We start from the raw sequence: 17,805 nt of genomic DNA, 5'->3' as shown, positions 1-17,805 counted from the left end.
CGTCCCCACTGCAGTCGCAGTGGTCCACAACCCCACGACGACTACCGCAGTCCACTTCACCCCTCCGCCGCCCCACACCAAACCCAGGGTTATTGTGCGGTTCGACCCCTGGTGGCCCCTCCCCCCCTAGGGAACGTCTCACACCAGAAGAGTTTAACCCCTATCTTTGCGTGGTAGAGAAATGGTGGTGTACACTTACGTGGAGAACTTGTTTGCACAGCAATTGCCGACATAGTGTAACTGAGGCGGAATGAGGAGAACCAGCCAGCATTCTCCAAGGCAGATTGAAAACCGCCTAAAAGCCATCCACAGACTGGCCGGTTCACTGGACCTCATCACAAATCCGCCGGGCGGATTCGTGCCACGGACCAGACGCTTCTTCCCACTCAGAAAGCCGTGCATTAGACTGCACGGCCAACCGGGCGAGGCATCTTCATATTACAACAACACAGCTTCTGTAGAGCATTTTTTTATTTAGGATATCCCAGAAGGAATTGTCAAAATTCAGGAATAAGGCAGGAATGATACTTCGAAGCAATAAACTTGGTAGAGATGTGTGGCCTATTCGGACTGGTTTTGGACAAAGGGCACATTAAATATACATTTGTTTTTGGGCTGGTGATGTGCACATATGTATCTTACCCACTCAATCTCTCTAAAGTATCATTCTCGCTCACATACCTCACTGTTTGCAAACTCTTTCCTCAGGATGTCTTTCTGTCATTATACTAGACCATTGAAGGCACAGTCGTCCACAATGTGTTGTGACTGAAGTAGTAAGGGGGACTGAACAGAAAAAGGTATGTTTACAGCTTCTGCGTTGGTAGTGCTCCTGCTGCTGCCAAAAACTACCATTTGACAGTTTCTGGCACATCAAAGTCCTAGTTGTAAAGTGTTAACCAGAGTTTTCAGCCCAATTCATGAAACTGGTATTCTGTCAATTTCCCATTATCCTTCTGAACGTATAGGTCAACAACCTTTGCAGGAACAACAACATGTTGTGCAAATGCTGCAGCATACTGACAAGTATGATGATGCTTACAGGTGAATGTGTTAAAAATAGTGTTTCAGTTAATATTGTCTACAACACACGTTGTATTATTGAATAACTGTTGAACATGGGTAAAAGGACAATTCACTAAATAATACGAAAATAAATAACAGTGTACATTAAATGTGTTCAGTTTCAGAAACCGCTCAGAATAGGGCATTTGTACATATTAAGCTTTTTGCTTCAAATGGTCGTTCCTGTCATATGCTTGAATACAGACCATTCCTCATAGGTCACCCTGTGTCAGTCATGTAGCATCTTTGGCGTGGCTCCACGATCACTTCAACAACTTGTGTCCCATGTGCTTTCTACTTCATAGCTGAGTGTAGTCTGTCAGGTAGATGTGCACATCAGAGTGAGAGCAAATTACGTTACTGATAAACATTCTTTGGTCTTGCTGTGGCACAGTCTTTGCCTCTGCGCTATCTAATACATTCTTAGTTGAAGTGTTGTAGATAATAGACGTATTCAGTAGTGCTGTGTTGAGTTGTGGTTGTATCTGAAAGGTTTATTGTAAAGGACATCAAGGATGAACACGAAGTATGTTCTGAAAGACGAAATTAATATAAATTTTGAGTAACGTTTCTATTTTTGTGAAGAGGAGAAGCTCGATGTAAGACTGTAGCACTGAGCAGCTAATATGTCAGAATGATTATTGTCAGGTAGTTAATTTTTTTCACTCGCTCAGAGCTGAGACAAAAACCACCCCAGTTCCCCGAGTCATGCATAAAGTATCAACTGATTAAGTTGTTTGGTTTTTATAGAATTTCTCTGTTAGCATTGTACTCTTTTTAGATCTTTGTGCACTTTGTTAGGCATAGTATTGTTCAGACCAAAGTTATGTGTGTAGATCAAGAGAAGTTTTACTCTGTCTTTTCGAATACATACTTCATTCTAAAATCGTTATCTTGCAATATCATTGCATAGGAATAGTTACTGTCACCATCCCACTGATTAAAGAAGGTTTATCATTACCACATGCACTATATGGTACGCAAAAGTTTGAATATTGTTTGGAAATTTTATTTAAGAATAGGAATCTAACTTAGGCACTAACACCTTGCTGTTTGTTGTTGCGCTTTTAAGAAATCTGCAACAACGTCGGCAGCACGCGAGAGAACTGGAAATTTTGATTAGGCCCTGATGATTCTTTTACTTTAGTTGCGCATTTAATATAAAGATAAGTTGTATTAAGACCAGTTACAGTTCAATTCAAATCAGGTTCTGTTTAGTCAAAGGTCAGCAAGAATTTTAAGTAGGATAACAGTTTGTGGGTACATAGTTTTGGCAATACATAAACTTTTTGTAGAATGGGAGGTATATTTGGGCTAAATTTCATACAGAGACAGATAGTGGGGAACTTAAAAGCTGTTAGGTGCATTATTTCTATTCTTTGGATTAGTAACTAGCTTTATCGGTTAGTCAGTGGCTTCTTAACAGTCGTCTAAGTTCCAGGTAATGGAGACCAAACTGTATCTTAACTAATGGAACTACAACAGATACTACACTTGTCTGTTCCTGCAAGACGTTAACCTAAGTGCTACTCGCTTATTTCCAGTTCTTGTTGACCACTAAGACTATGCTGTTGATATCTCTTGCCAATTTTCTTCTGGAACTTCACATATTATTCAACAATTTAGATGTAGAAACTCCACACTAACGTCATCTTCAAACAGTAGTGATACAAAAAGGCTGTAGCTGTTCTAGGAGAGCGTCATTATTCTATTTCAACTGTATATGAGATTTTCTTGTAATTCTCAATGACTATTTCGAAAAAATTCCATATTTTTTACAACTCTTCTTCTGTACTACAATTTCATAGATTTTAAGCCAAGAAAAAAGGATATTTCGAAATTCTTTTGAGTTAAAGTATTTTCATAGCTTGAATTAGTTAAACGGTAAGATAAGTGTGGAAGACTGGTCTCAGTATTTTATTTTCCCATTTACAATCCGTAAACAAATAAAGAATTCTGCTCCTCCTTAACATTGGACTTATATTAATGTATTATCGTTTATTTTTACAGTATAGGAAAAGACAGATCTTTGTCATATTCCCAGACTAACTGGTTTCTTTTTTAAAACCCACTCTTCTGCTACGTGAGACTGCTACTGAAAGAGCATGGAATTTGCTATTCACCCAAGCCCATCTAAAGAACGGCAAATAATTTTTGTGATTCAGAATGAAAGAACTGAGGTAAACGTTATGCAGCACTGCATAACACACCAAACACACGTAGCAACTGCTTAGCATCCTACATTACTTTTTGATTGGAGTTTATGAAGCAGATACTGCAAATCAGACTACAATTCCCTTACATGAGTCCGGCCTAAACGGAGGCCAGATAGTCTGACGTGGTATCACTGTGCACTTTTATAAAATGGCTATGTGGACTCTTGTGGCACATCAACACTGTAATATCAGGACAGGTCTATGATCCAAAGTGCTGTGTCTAGTTGCCTGGACTTTAAAATGAACTATTGACCACGTCTCATGGGCTGACTTAAATATTCACTCTGTAATATCATGTTGAAGGGTGTCTAGGGAGTCTACTTAACTCTTCTCTTTTAATCACCTCTTACATTTTTCCATCGTGTCCATATAGGTATTTGATAAATTTCTCCCTATCTGAACTTATGGCGAATAGGTAGTTGGTGTACTAAGTTCTCTGATGCAAGAATGCTACTTGGTGGTGGGGTTACCTTGGCGTCACTTCAGCCATAAACTCGAAGAGGAAATTGTTGGTGAGTTAATGGTTCAAATGGCTGTAAGCACTAACACACGAGGTCGTCACTCCCCTAGACTTAGAATTACTTAAACCTAACTAACCCAAGGACATCACACACATCCATGCTCGAGGCAGGATTCGAACTTGCGACTGTAGCAGCAGCGCCTAAATCCGCTAGGCCACAGCGGCCGGCGGTGAGTTATTCATTCATTTCCGAGGTCCAACAGAAACCGCCTCGTCCACCATGAAGAGCAGTTGAGTGCTACTGACTGGCAAATGTCGCGCAGAAATCTAATTCACTATATTCATTTTGCTGCTTCCAAGCGTTCATATTGCAATTTTTTCCACAAATTTTAAATCAATCACCTCGGAATTAGACATATGTTAACTGTGGAGTGATTAGAGCAACACTGAATAAGAGAGAGAGAGAAATTCATGTGAACCAACACTTCCAGAGTTTAAGCATTCTGTTATTAAAACCATACAATCAATGCCAAGGCAGCACAGGTGCATCACAGCATTTTTTATGAAGCTTATTCATATTTTTCTATTATTTAACTTATTTCTTCTGAGTGATTAAGTAATTAAGTATGTCAAATGGACTATGGGTCTCAGTTACTATTTTTCTTTGCCAAATTAACGTGTGTGATACTGTTCTTATTCTTTCAATATTTCGATGGAGATGATTTCCTTATGTAATACTTATGCACAAGATTACAATCTGAGTTAGTTTTCAAAAAGCATTTGCCTGATGTAGCATCAGAGATAAAGTGTGGATATCTGGTTCCGAGCTCTAGCACGACAATAATATTGACCAGGCAACAAAATACATATCAAACTTTTTCTAGCTAAGAAGAACGTTCTGTACATGCATTACTACACGTGGCAAAACTTTAGCTTACAATCCTGTTACATTTATTGCGCAAAGTCTAAGTTCCAGTAAATATCAGCAGAAGTTTCTTCGCTTCATAACATGGAATTATTCAAAACGAACTGAAATGTAAGCAAGCTGTTTTTTTTAGTTGATTCCTCTACACTACAATTTTATGTGCAATTAAACTCCACAAAGAATATTCTTGTTAAAACATGCACTCCTGCCTCTGTCCCTCTCAACCAAAAGCAGGTATTAAATGCAGTACAAACCATGAGCCAGGCAGCAAACACTGGCAATCCAGATGCGATGAACAGCACCTTGCGGCCGACGATGTCGACGATAATTGGCACACCTATGATGGGCAGCACACACGAGATGGTCATGCTGGAGACGATCCAGGAGGCCTCGTCTGCCGTCAGTGGCAGCCACGACCCCGGCTCCTGGAGGCGCGGCAGGATGGGCGACACCCAGCCAGAGATCATGCCACTCATCAGGTACGTCAGCGCCGCTGTTGGAATGCGCCATTTTAACACAGCTCCAAGCAAAATTAAGAGTTCAACGTCTCCTCCAAGATGGTGTTATTAGAGATGGAGCACACGCTCACTTTGAGAAATGATGGAGATGGGAATTGGGCATACCCTTTCAAGGAACTCCTGGCGTTCACCTTAAGCAATTTCGGGGAATTACGGGAAACTTGACTCTGGATTATTGGATGAGGGTTTGAACCATTGTCTTTCCAAATACGAGTCCAGTGCGCTATGACAGCACCACCTTGTTAGCTGCAGGGTGACTATTATTGAACAATTTTAAATAAAATCGTCATAACTTCTGAACGGTTTGCGTTAGGACGTCGAAACCGCACGGTGGGCCACGGGGCACGATGGGAATTAGTTTGTGTCTGTGCACGCACCTTGTTGCTGTTGGTCATTTGCATGTGAAAATGCCACATACAGCGGGCCTCAGTGAACAGCACTTGTGAAGGCCTACTATGTTACCGCGTAAAGTCGGCGCCGGCACGCCAGTCGGGAACGACAGAGAAGAGAAGGCTGTGAGAAGAGGTGAGCCAATCGCACGCTGACCGACCTCCCTCCAGGATGATAACGCGGCAGCAGCGGCTCTTCGGTGAAGAGGGCACAAACGCTGCACCCGACTGATGGCAGCCCACTTCGATAGCAGCTTCAGCGTTAGCCTCTTTGTTAGGCGACGCAGGGTAGCCTCTATCATTAGCAATCTCTACGTAGCACAGACTCATGTTTGTCTTTTCTGAAGAAGACTGATTATTTTGTATGTCACCCTTTGCGATTGTGAGAACATGTTTGGCCTTGATTCGTTTGATTTGTTTGGCTTTCAAATGCAGGAAAATGTGTTGTCAGTGATTGCATTCAGTGCCACAGATAGTGTAGCTAGCTTGCTTAAAGAATCTCCTTAACCCTTTTCTGCAGGTTTAGGCAAGGCTAACAATTTTCTTGCACATATTACTATGAAAGACAATGCTCAGCCGAAATTTTGGCTGGCCAGAACTGTTCCAATTGCATTACAGGACTATGTGGCTGCTGAACTTTAAGAATTGCAAGACAGCGGAGCTATTGCTACCATACAAGCTAGTCAGTCGGCAACTCCATCGGTTTTGCTCCCCAAACCTTCAGGTCGCTTTCGCCCCTGTGTTGACTTTAACCAAAACGGTGATTCACTTACCCACTGCCATGCCTAGAGGATCTCATGGACAGATTAGGCGCTGGTTGCTTCTTTTCAAAAATTGATTTATGTGACGCATATCTTCAAATACCACGAAATGCAGAATCTCAAACTTTGTGTGTTGTGAACACTTAATTTTGACTTGTTTAAATATTTGCGTTTGCATTTTGACAGTGCTTCCGCACCCGCCATTTTCCAACAGTCCAACGGTATTTTGAACATCTGAGTGCTCAAGTACAGAACTTCTCAAAATATTTGTCGTAGCAGGTCGTACACCTGAAGAACACATTGCAAATTTGCTTTATTTGTTTCGTGTGTTATTTGATGCATGAATGAAGTATAGACTGAACAAGTGTGATTTTTTTAAACCTGAGTTGCAGTATCTTGGTCATGTCATAAACAGCCAAGGTGTACATTCCCTTTAGTCACATTTGTTAGCCATTCGAGACCTGCTAGTTCCTCGCAATGTCACAGAATTGCAGTCAGTCTTGGGGAATATTAACTATTATATTCGATTCATATCGAATGCTGCACAAAACGCTGCTCCATTGCATCCCTTGAGTCGGAAGAAAGTTCCCTTTGCTTGGAAACATGAGTGCTAAGGAGCGTTTCAAACACTTAAAGATGCATTGCTTAGTGATCGATGTATGGTTCACTTTGATCCTGAGAAACCAGTTCTGTTGCAAGTAGAAAGCTTCCTTTTATGGAGTCGGTGCAGTGCTTTCGCTCAGGTTTGGTGATAAAGAGAGGCCTATTGCTTTCACATCAAAAGTGTCGTCCAAAGCTCAGTGTAACTGCCCCACGTGATGCGCACACGTGACGAATAGCTCTCGCTGTTTGTCTCTACCTCACACCAGAGACGTCGGGACCCTGGCGGATTCGGCCCCAGGCCCCCAGAGTGGAAGACTGGCGCGCTACCAACGGGCGTGTGGGCCGCCTTGGATACATCGCTGTCTCCAGCAGGCAAAGCATCCAGAGCATCCGGCAACAGGGCAACCCTGCAGCCAATCGGAGCACGTGGAGCCAAGTTTCCGTAGTTTAAAAATGGTGCATTGTCGACCCACACAACATTAGTAATTTGGTTTCTACTGGCATCAGCTATCCAGGGTTAAAATTTTGTGACACAATTTTTCTCCACTCTGTATGTTCCACTTTCTTTGGCCATCGGCTATCCTCCATTCTTTCGAGAGGTCCGAACCATTTTAAGCGTTTCATCTCTGTGGTATTTATCGACTCCGTAGCCTCTATTATGGTGCTGTACGGTGCGCGGTTCAGCCAGAAGAGGCCACAACTTCTCTAATGTAAGCAACGTGTTTCTCTGATGCTTGTTTATTGCCCACATTCCGCCACATAAGTAGCAATGTTTTCAACAACTGAAGGACGTATCACCTGTTTGGTCCTTTTTGTTATTCCAAAGTACTGAGTGAATTGTCGTGTGGTCCTTCTGCCCTGCCCTGTTTTATTATTTATGCCATTTTCACTTTTTCAGTTTGATGGCATCATAACTCACAGGTTCTTAAAAGGCTTACATTCCCTGATTCTACTGGCTTCAACTTAGAGATCCCCTATGGTACTGTTGTCAGCCCTCAGATCTTCAGTTTTTGCCATGATTATTGTGAGGCTCCATCTTTCATAATTCTCTAATAAATCCCAAAGCATGTGCTCAGCATCATCCTGACCTCCTGCTACGATGACCTGGTCATCAGCGAAGAGAAATATGTGTAGGGTTTCATCCCTCACAAGGACGCCTATGCCTCCACATTTGTTCCTCCTGGCTTTAAATGCATCCTCCTCATAGATTTTAAATAGCGCCAGTGCTATAGCACACCCTTCACGCAGTCCTTTTGATTCTTTCTTTCAAGATGCTCCCTTATAATCGCGCTACTGATGGCAGCATACTCACGCCCCAGTAATTTCACTCTCCTGTCTAGTCACTTTCTTATAGAAAGAAGTAATAATAGACTTTTTCCATTCCTTGGGTACCTGGTCTCCTTCCAAAAACTTAACATACAGCTTGGCCAAGATATTATACACAACCCTAGGAGCTGCCTTTATTGATTCTATATTTATTGCACCTCGACCCAGTGATTTCTCTTTTTCATGTGCTTCATTGCTTTACACATTTCTTGCGAGATTATTGGTCGTGGACATGGACCTTCATCCTCTTCCTTCAAATTTAACGTCTCTTGTATAGGTTTCTTTCTCTTCTCCGTGAGCAAGGCTTTCTAATACTTTACTCACTACTTCATGGTTATCATAGTCATCCCAGCAGTATTATTGTTTCAAAATCTCATGGTCTTCACGTTATACTTCGACATTCTATTTGGTCTAGTACCACCAAAGTTTTCTTCTACATCCTCTCCAACTTTCTCCCACGCCTCATTTCTTACTGTAGTAATGGCCTTTTGTGCTTTTTCCCATTCAGCTCCAGTGTTTAGCTCCAATGTTTATTAAGTAATGGCCCTTTGTGCTTTTTCCCATTTAGCTTCAATGTTTAACGGTCATCATCAAGCCTAGTTCTCAGCCATTTATTAAAGGGTTCATTTCTCACCTTCACCAATTCCTCAACTATCTTATTCCACCATCGGTTCTACATCTACATCTACATACATACTCCTCAATCCACCATACGGTACATGGCGGAGGGTACCTCGTACCACAACTAGCATCTTCTCTCCGTGTTCCACTCCTAAACAGAACGAGGGAAAAACGACTGCCTATATGCCTCTGTGCGAGCCCTAATCTCACTTATCTTATCTTTGTGGTCTTTCCGCGAAATGTAAGTTGGTGGCAGTAAAATTGTACTGCAGTCAGCCTCAAATGCTGGTTCTCTAAATTTCCTCAGCAGCGATTCACAAAAAGAACGCCTCCTTTCCTCTAGAGACTCGCACCCGAGTTCTTGAAGCATTTCCGTAACACTCGCGTGATGATCAAACCTACCAGTAACAATTCTAGCAGCTCGCCTCTGAATTGCTTCTATGTCCTCCCTCAATACGACCTGATAGCCATCCCAAACGCACGAGCAGTACTCAAGAATAGGTAGTATTAGTGTTTTATAAACGGTCTCCTTTCCAGATGAACCGCAACTTCCCAAAATTCTACCAATGAACCGAAGACAACTATCCGCCTTCCCCACAACAGCCATTACATGCTTGTCCCACTTCATATGGCTCTGCAATGTTACGCCCAAATATTTAATCGATGTGACTGTGTGTTCCCTGCCGCCGTTGGATAAGCTTCTGCCTGCAGAAAATCGCATAATCCTAGCTCACTCATTTGTTACATAGTTTATTCTTAATTTCTTTGCGTGGTTTTGGTACTTGCATTGTTTAATTCGTAAATTTCGGGCGTATTCTACACTCCTGGAAATTGAAATAAGAACACCGTGAATTCATTGTCCCAGGAAGGGGAAACTTTATTGACACATTCCTGGGGTCAGATACATCACATGATCACACTGACAGAACCACAGGGACATAGACACAGGCAACAGAACATGCACAATGTCGGCACTAGTACAGTGTATATACACCTTTCGCAGCAATGCAGGCTGCTATTCTCCCATGGAGACGATCGTAGAGATGCTGGATGTAGTCCTGTGGAACGGCTTGCCATGCCATTTACACCTGGCGCCTCAGTTGGACCAGCGTTCGTGCTGGACGTGCAGACAGCGTGAGACGACGCTTCATCCAGTCCCAAACATGCTCAATGGGGGACAGATCCGGAGATCTTGCTGGCCAGGGTAGTTGACTTACACCTTCTAGAGCACGTTGGGTGGCACGGGATAGATGCGGACGTGCATTGTCCTGTTGGAACAGCAAGTTCCCTTGCTGGTCTAGGAATGATAGAACGATGGGTTCGATGACGGTTTGGATGTACCGTGAACTATTCAGTGTCCCCTCGACGATCACCAGAGGTGTATGGCCAGTGTAGGAGATCGCTCCCCACACCATGATGCCGGGTGTTGGCCCTGTGTGCCTCGGTCGTATGCAGTCCTGATTGTGGCGCTCACCTGCACGGCGCCAAACACGCATACGACCATCATTGGCACCAAGGCAGAAGCGACTCTCATCGCTGAAGACGACACGTCTCCATTCGTCCCTCCATTCACGCCTGTCGCGACACCACTGGAGGTGGGCTGCACGATGTTGGGGCGTGAGCGGAAGACGGCCTAACGGTGTGCGGGACCGTAGCCCAGCTTCATGGAGACGGTTGCGAATGGTCCTCGCCGATACCCCAGGAGCAACACTGTCCCTAATTTGCTGGGAAGTGGCGGTGCGGTCCCCTACGGCACTGTGTAGCATCCTACGGTCTTGGCGTGCATCCGTGCGTCGCTGCGGTTCGGTCCCAGGTCGACGGGCACGTGCACCTTCCGCCGACCACTGGCGACAACATCGATGTACTGTGGAGACCTCACGCCCCACGTGTTGAGCAATTCGGCGGTACGTTCACCCGGCCTCCCGCATGCCCACTATACGCCCTCGCTCCAAGTCCGTCAACTGCACATACGGTTCACGTCCGCGCTGTCGCGGCATGCTACCAGTGTTAAAGACTGCGTTGGAGCTCCGTATGCCACGGCAAACTGGCTGCCACTGACGGCGGCGGTGCACAAATGCTGCGCAGCTAGCGCCATTCGACGGCCAACACCGCGGTTCCTGGTGTGTCCGCTGCGCCGTGCGTGTGATCGTTGCTTGTACAGCCCTCTCGCAGTGTCCGGAGCAAGTATGGTGGGTCTGACACACCAGTGTCAATGTGTTCTTTTTTCCATTTCCAGGAGTGTAGTATTTGAGAGTTGTGGCATTGCGCTTTAGTACCTGAATAGTGTAAAATCGCGTAGCCTCCTACCGCCGCCAAGCAGTGTGTCAGCAGTGCGCAAGTAGCAGCATTACTGCATTCACTAGGCAATCTTGTATTTTAATAACCGTTTAAATTTTGTGTCAATTTGTTTGTGCTCTCTGTAGATTAATTCAGACGTTCTTTGCACAACAGCTTTTAGCATGGATAGGGACTGCAACTGCTGTGTTCGGATGCAGGCTGACTTCGCATCCCTTCGCTCCCAGCTTCAGGCAGTGTTGGCTTCGGTCACACAGCTTGAGGCTGTTGCCAATGGGCATCACTGTGGGGGTCCGGACGGGGGTTTGCCGGGGACGGCCAGCTGGTCCCACACATCCCCCCATCGGACTACGGCTGTGGCTGCCCGAAATACTGCCCACATTGAGGCTGATCCCTCACCTGTGGTAGAGTGGGAGGTCGTCTCGAGGTGTGGCAGGGGGCGAAAGACATTCCGGAGGGCTGAACGGAAGGCCTCTCCAGTTTGTCTGATGAACCGGTTTCAGGCTCTGCCTCCGGCTGATACTGATCTTCAGCTGGAGATGGCTGCTTGTCCTGTTCCAGAGGTTGCCCCTCAGTCTGCAAGAACCGGGTAGTCCCAGAGGGTGGGCGTACTCGTAGTTGGGAGCTCCAACGTCAGGCGCGTAATGGGGCTCCTTAGGGATATGGCAGCAAGAGAGGGGAAGAAAACCAATGTGCACTCCGTGTGCATACCGGGGGGAGTCATTCCAGATGTGGAAAGGGTCCTTCCGGATGCCATGAAGGGTACAGGGTGCACCCATCTGCAGGTGGTCGCTCATGTCGGCACCAATGATGTGTGTCGCTATGGACCGGAGGAAATACTCTCTGGCTTCCAACGGCTATCTGATTTGGTGAAGACTGCCAGTCTCGCTAGCGGGATGAAGGCAGAGCTCGCCATCTGCAGCATCGTCGACAGGACTGACTGCGGACCTTTGGTACAGATCCGAGTGGAGGGTCCGAATCAGAGACTGAGACAGTTCTCTGACCGTGTGGGCTGCAGATTCCTCGACTTGCGCTATAGGGTGGTGGGGTTTCGGGTTCCGCTGGATAGGTCAGGAGTCCACTACACGCAGCAAGCGGCTACACGGGTAGCAGGGGTTGTGTGGCGGTTTTTTTAGGTTAGATGGCCTCGGACAAGTACATAAAGGGCAACAGCCTCAAAGGGTACGGAGCAAAGTCAGCACATGAGGAGACCAAACAGCAATCAGTATTGTAATTGTAAGCTGTCGAAGCTGCATTGGTAAAGTACTGGAACTTCAAGCTCTGATGGAAAGCACCGAAGCTGAAATCGTTATAGGTACGGAAAGCTGGCTGAAGCCAGAGATAAATTCAGCAGAAATTTTTACAAAGGCACAGACGGTGTTAGAAAGGATAGATTGCATGCAACCGGTGGCGGCGTGTTTGTCGCTGTTAGTAGTAGTTTATCCTGTAGTGAAGTAGAAGTGGATAGTTCCTGTGAAATATTATGGGTTGGAGGTTACACTCAACAACCGAACTAGGTTAATAATTGACTCCTTTTACCGACCTCCCGACTCAGCAGCATTCGTGGCAGAACAACTGAGAGAAAATTTGGAATACATTTCACATAAATTTTCTTAGCGTATTATAGTCTTAGGTGGAGATTTCAATTTACCAGATATAGACTGGGACACTCAGTTGTTTAGGACGGGTGGTAGGGACAGAACATCGAGTAACATTATACTGGGTGCACTATCCGAAAATTACCTCGAGCAATTAAACAGAGAATCGACTCGTGGAGATAACATCTTGGACATACTGATAACAAACAGACCCGAACTTTTCGACTTTGTAAGTGCAGAACAGGGAATCAGTGATCATAAGGCCGTTGCAGCATCCCTGAATATGGAAATTAATAGGAATATAAAAAAGGGAGGAAGGTTTGTCTGTTCAGCAAGAGCAATAGAAGGCAGATTTCAGACTACCTAACAGATCAAAACGAAAATTTATGTTCCGACACTGACAATGTTGAGTATTTATGGAAAAAGTTTAAGGCAATTGTAATAAGCGTTTTAGACAGGTACGTGCCGAGAAAACTGTGAGGGACGAGAAAAACCCACCGTGGTTCAACAACAAAGTTAGGAAACTACTGCGAAAGCAAAGAGAGCTTCACTCCAAGTTTAAACGCAGCCAAAATCTCTCAGATAAACAGAACCTAAACGATGTCAAAGTTAGCGTAAGGAGGGCTATGCGTGAAGCGTTCAGTGAATTCGAAAGTAAACTTCTATGTACCGACTTGACAGAAAATCATAGGAAGTTCTGGTCTTACGTTAAATCTGAAAGTGGCTCGAAACAGCATATCCAGACACTCCGGGATGATGACATCATTGAAACTGAGGATGACACGCGCAAAGCTGAAATACTAAACACCTTTTTCCAAAGCTGTTTCACAGAGGAAGACCGCACTGCAGTTCCTTCTCTAAATCCTCGCACGAACGAAAAAATGGCTGACATCGAAATAAGTGTCCAAGGAATAGAAAAGCAACAGAAATCACTCAACAGAGGAAAGTCCACTGGACCTGAATGGACACCAATTGGATTCTACACAGAGTACGTGAAAGAACTTGCCCCCCTTCTAACAGCCGTGTACCGCAAGTCTCTAGAGGAACGGAAGGTTCCAAATGATTGGAAAAGAGCACAGGTAGTCCCAGTCTTCAAGAAGGGTCGTCGAGCAGATGCGCAAAACTATAGACCTATATCTCTGACGTCGATCTGTTGTAGAATTTTAGAACACATTTTTTGATCGAGTATCATGTCGTTTTTGGAAACCCAGAATCTACTCTGTAGGAATCAACATGGATTCCTGAAACAGCGATCGTGTGAGACCCAATTCGCTTTATTTGTTCATGAGACGCAGAAAATATTAGATACAGGCTCCCAGGTAGATGCTTTTTCCCTTGACTTCCGGAAGGCGTTCGATACAGTTCCGCACTGTCACCTGATAAACAAAGTAAGAGCCTACGGAATATCAGACCAGCTGTGTGGCTGGATTGAAGAGTTTTTAGCAAACAGAACACAGCATGTTGTTATCAATGGAGAGACGTCTACAGACGTTAGAGTGACCTCTGGCGTGCCACAGGGGAGTGTTATGAGACCACTGCTTTTCACAATATATATAAATGACCTAGTAGATAGTGTCGGAAGTTCCATGCGGTTTTTCGCAGATGATGCTGTAGTATACAGAGAAGTTGCAGCATTAGAAAATTGTAGCGAAATGCAGGAAGATCTGCAGCGGATAGGCACTTTGTGCAGGGAGTGGCAACTGACCCTTAACATAGACAAATGTAATGTATTGCGAATACATAGAACGAAGGATCCTTTATTGTATGATTATCTGATAGCGGAATGTAAAATATCTGGGAGTATGCGTGCGGAACGATTTGAAGTGGAATGATCATATAAAATTAATTGTTGGTAAGGCGGGTGGCAGGTTGAGATTCATTGGGAGAGTCCTTAGAAAATGTAGTCCATCAACAAAGGAGGTGGCTTACAAAACACTCGTTCGACCTATACTTGAGTATTGTTCATCAGTGTGGGATCCGTACCAGATCGGCATGACGGAGGAGATAGAGAAGATCCAAAGAAGAGCGGCGCGTTTCGTCACAGGGTTATTTGGTAACCGTGATAGCGTTACGGAGATGTTTAGCAAACTCAAGTGGCAGACTCTGCAAGAGAGGCGCTCTGCATCGCGGTGTAGCTTGCTCGCCAGGTTTCGAGAGGGTGCGTTTCTGGATGAGGTATCGAATATATTGCTTCCCCCTACTTATACCTCCCGTGGAGACCACGAATGTAAAATTAGACATATTCGAGCGCGCACGGAGTCTTTCAGACAGTCGTTCTTCCCGCGAACCATACGCGACTGGAACAGAAAAGGGAGTAATGACAGTGGCACGTAAAGTGCCCTCTGCCACACACTGTTGGGTGGCTTGCGGAGTATAGATGTAGGTGTAGAAACGACGATACCTTCCCGTACACCACAGCATCATCAGCAAAAAGCCGCAAATTGCTATCCACCCTATCCAAAAGATGATTTATGTGGATAGAAAACAACAGCGGACCTACCACACTTCCCTGGGGCACTCCAGATGATGCCCTCACCTCCGATAAGCACTCACCATAGAGGACAACGTACTGTCTTCTATTACTTAAGAAGTCTTCGAGCCACTCACATATTTGGGAACCAATCTCATCTGCTCGTACCCCAGGTTAGGAGTCTGCAGTGGGGCACCGAGTCAAACGCTTTCCGGAAGTCAAGGAATATCCATCTGTCTAATACTCTTCATCCATGGTTCGCAAGATGTCATGTGAAAAAAGGGCGAGTTGCGTTTCGCAGGAGCGATGATTTCTAAAGCCGTCCTGTTGCATGGACAACAACTTCTCTGTCTCAAGGAAATTCATTATATTCGAACTAAGAAAATGTTCGACAATCCTGCAACAAACCGATGTTAAGGATATTGGTCTGTAATTTTGAAGATCCGCCCTTCGACCCTTGTTATATATAGGCGTCACCTGCACGTATTTCCAGTCGCTCGGGACTTTACGTTGGGCAAGAGATTCGCGATAAATGCAACCTAAGTAAGGAGCCAATGCAGCAGAGTACTCTTGTATAACCGAATTGGGATCCCATCAGGACCTGGCGATGTATTAATTTCGAACCCATTCAGCTGCTTCACAACCCCAGTGATGTCTATCACTATGTCCTCCATACGGGAAACTGTACGAGACTAAAACGGCGGTATGAAAGATTTCTCAAGTACTAAATTTAAAATTTCACCTTTCGTTTTGCTGTCTTCCGTTGCCAGGCCAGACTAATCAGTGAGTGACTGGATGGAAGCCTTCGACCCGCTCACCGATTTTACGTAAGACCAGAATTTCCTTGGGTTTTCAGCAAGATCTTTTGCTGAGGTATGACGGTGGTAGTGGTTGAATGCTTCGCGCATCGCTCTTTTTACAGCAGCACTAATTTCTAATAACTTTTGCCTGTCCTCATTCTCCCGATCTTTCTTGTACCGCGAGTGCAACTGTCTTCCTGAGCATCCTCTGAATTACGCTGTTAAACCATGGTGGGTCTTTTCCGTCCGTAACCCACTTTTTCGGCACATACTTGTCTAATGCGTGATTTACAATGTGTTTAAAATTTGCCCATAATTCTTCCACGTCCATCGTACCGGAAGTAAAAAAGTCGATTCATTTACTAAGGCCGCTTGTGGTTCTAGTCTGGAACTGCGCGACCGCTACGGTCGCAGGCTCGAATCCTGCCTCAGGCATGGATGTGTGTGATGTCCTTAGGTTAGTTAGGTTTAAGTAGTTATAAGTCTAGGGGACTGATGACTTGAGATGTTAATTCCCATAGTGCTCAGAGCCAAGCCATTTACTAAGTGGGATGCTACAAACTACTTATCTGCTCTTTCTAGTAAGAATACTCTCCTAGCCTTCTTGACCGACTTTTTAACTTTCGTAACCATAATAGTAATGACAACATCATGATCACTAATCCTTGTCTCAACACTGACACCATCGATGAGGTCTGGTCTGTTCGTGGCTAGCATATCTAAAATATTTCCATTACGCGTTGGCTGTCGATTTAGCTGCTCAAGACAGTTTTCGGATAATTTGTTCAAAAGTAATTCACACGACGGCTTGTCTGAACCACCGATAATGAATCCATAGACATCCCAGTCTATACTAGGTAGGTTTAAGTCGCCTCCGACTAATATAGCATGACCCTGGTACTTCTGCGATACAGAGTGTAGACTCCGTTTGAATGATTCTAGAACTGCCACGGTGGAACCTGGTGGCCGATAATAACACCCAACAAATTAACTTTATTTCTCCCACCTCTGTTAAACGTGTCCAGACACCTCAGTAGACACGATATTTTTGTCAACTGCAATGAAGACACCACCTCCTACGGTGTCTAATCTGTCTTTCCTATACACGTTCCAACCCTCACTAAATATTTCAGAACTTCCTATCTCAGGGTTCAGCCAGGTCTCAGTCCCGAGAATAATTTGGGAGCCACACGCTTCCTAGAGGGCAGTAAACTCACGAACTTTATTCCGAACACTCTGAAAATTACTGCCAATATCTTGATACCTGAAGTGTCTTTACACTGAGCGCTTCCTGATTTCCCTTCCTGCACGTCGACTGGTGAGTGTTCATCAGGAGACCTCGCTAGCCTAAAAAAAACCCATGTGCACGCCACAAGTACTCTGCTACCAGAGTAGCCGCTTCCTTTGCGTAGGGCACCACTGACATATCTAGGGGAGTCCTGCAATTCCCCACCCAATAGCGCAAATCTATAAATCTGCAGACAAGGCCGTCACAGAGTCAACGAAGCCTCTGGTTGAGACCCTCCACTCGGCTCCAAACCAAAGGACCCCGATCTGGGAACGATGCTGCAAATAGAGAGCTCTGCTTGTACCCCGCGTGCGAGGCCATCGGTTTTCACCAAATCCGCCAGCCGCCTGTACGATCTGAGGATCGCCTCAGAACCCAAGCGACAGGCATCATTGGTGCCGACGTGAGCAACTACTTGCAGACGACTGCACCCCGTACGCTCGATAGCCGCAGGCAAGGCCGCCTCCACA

General features: G+C 45.0%; 1 protein-coding gene across 1 annotated transcript in view; it reads right to left on the bottom strand.

Annotated features, from left to right (window-relative positions):
- The window catches only part of LOC126267480 (facilitated trehalose transporter Tret1-like), a 104,088-nt gene that overhangs the window by 30,383 nt on the left and 55,900 nt on the right, over positions 1-17,805 (bottom strand). Inside the window, exon 3 of the mRNA XM_049972764.1 lies at positions 4,921-5,159. Coding sequence (XP_049828721.1) covers positions 4,921-5,159 — 239 coding nt within the window. The remainder of the gene's footprint in view (positions 1-4,920; positions 5,160-17,805) is intronic.

This window comes from Schistocerca gregaria, chromosome 4 (assembly GCF_023897955.1).
Source record: "Schistocerca gregaria isolate iqSchGreg1 chromosome 4, iqSchGreg1.2, whole genome shotgun sequence".
NCBI lineage: Eukaryota > Metazoa > Arthropoda > Insecta > Orthoptera > Acrididae > Schistocerca > Schistocerca gregaria.
The sequence above is the reverse complement of the archived record's forward strand: the minus strand, read 5'-3'. Positions and strand labels throughout refer to the sequence as shown.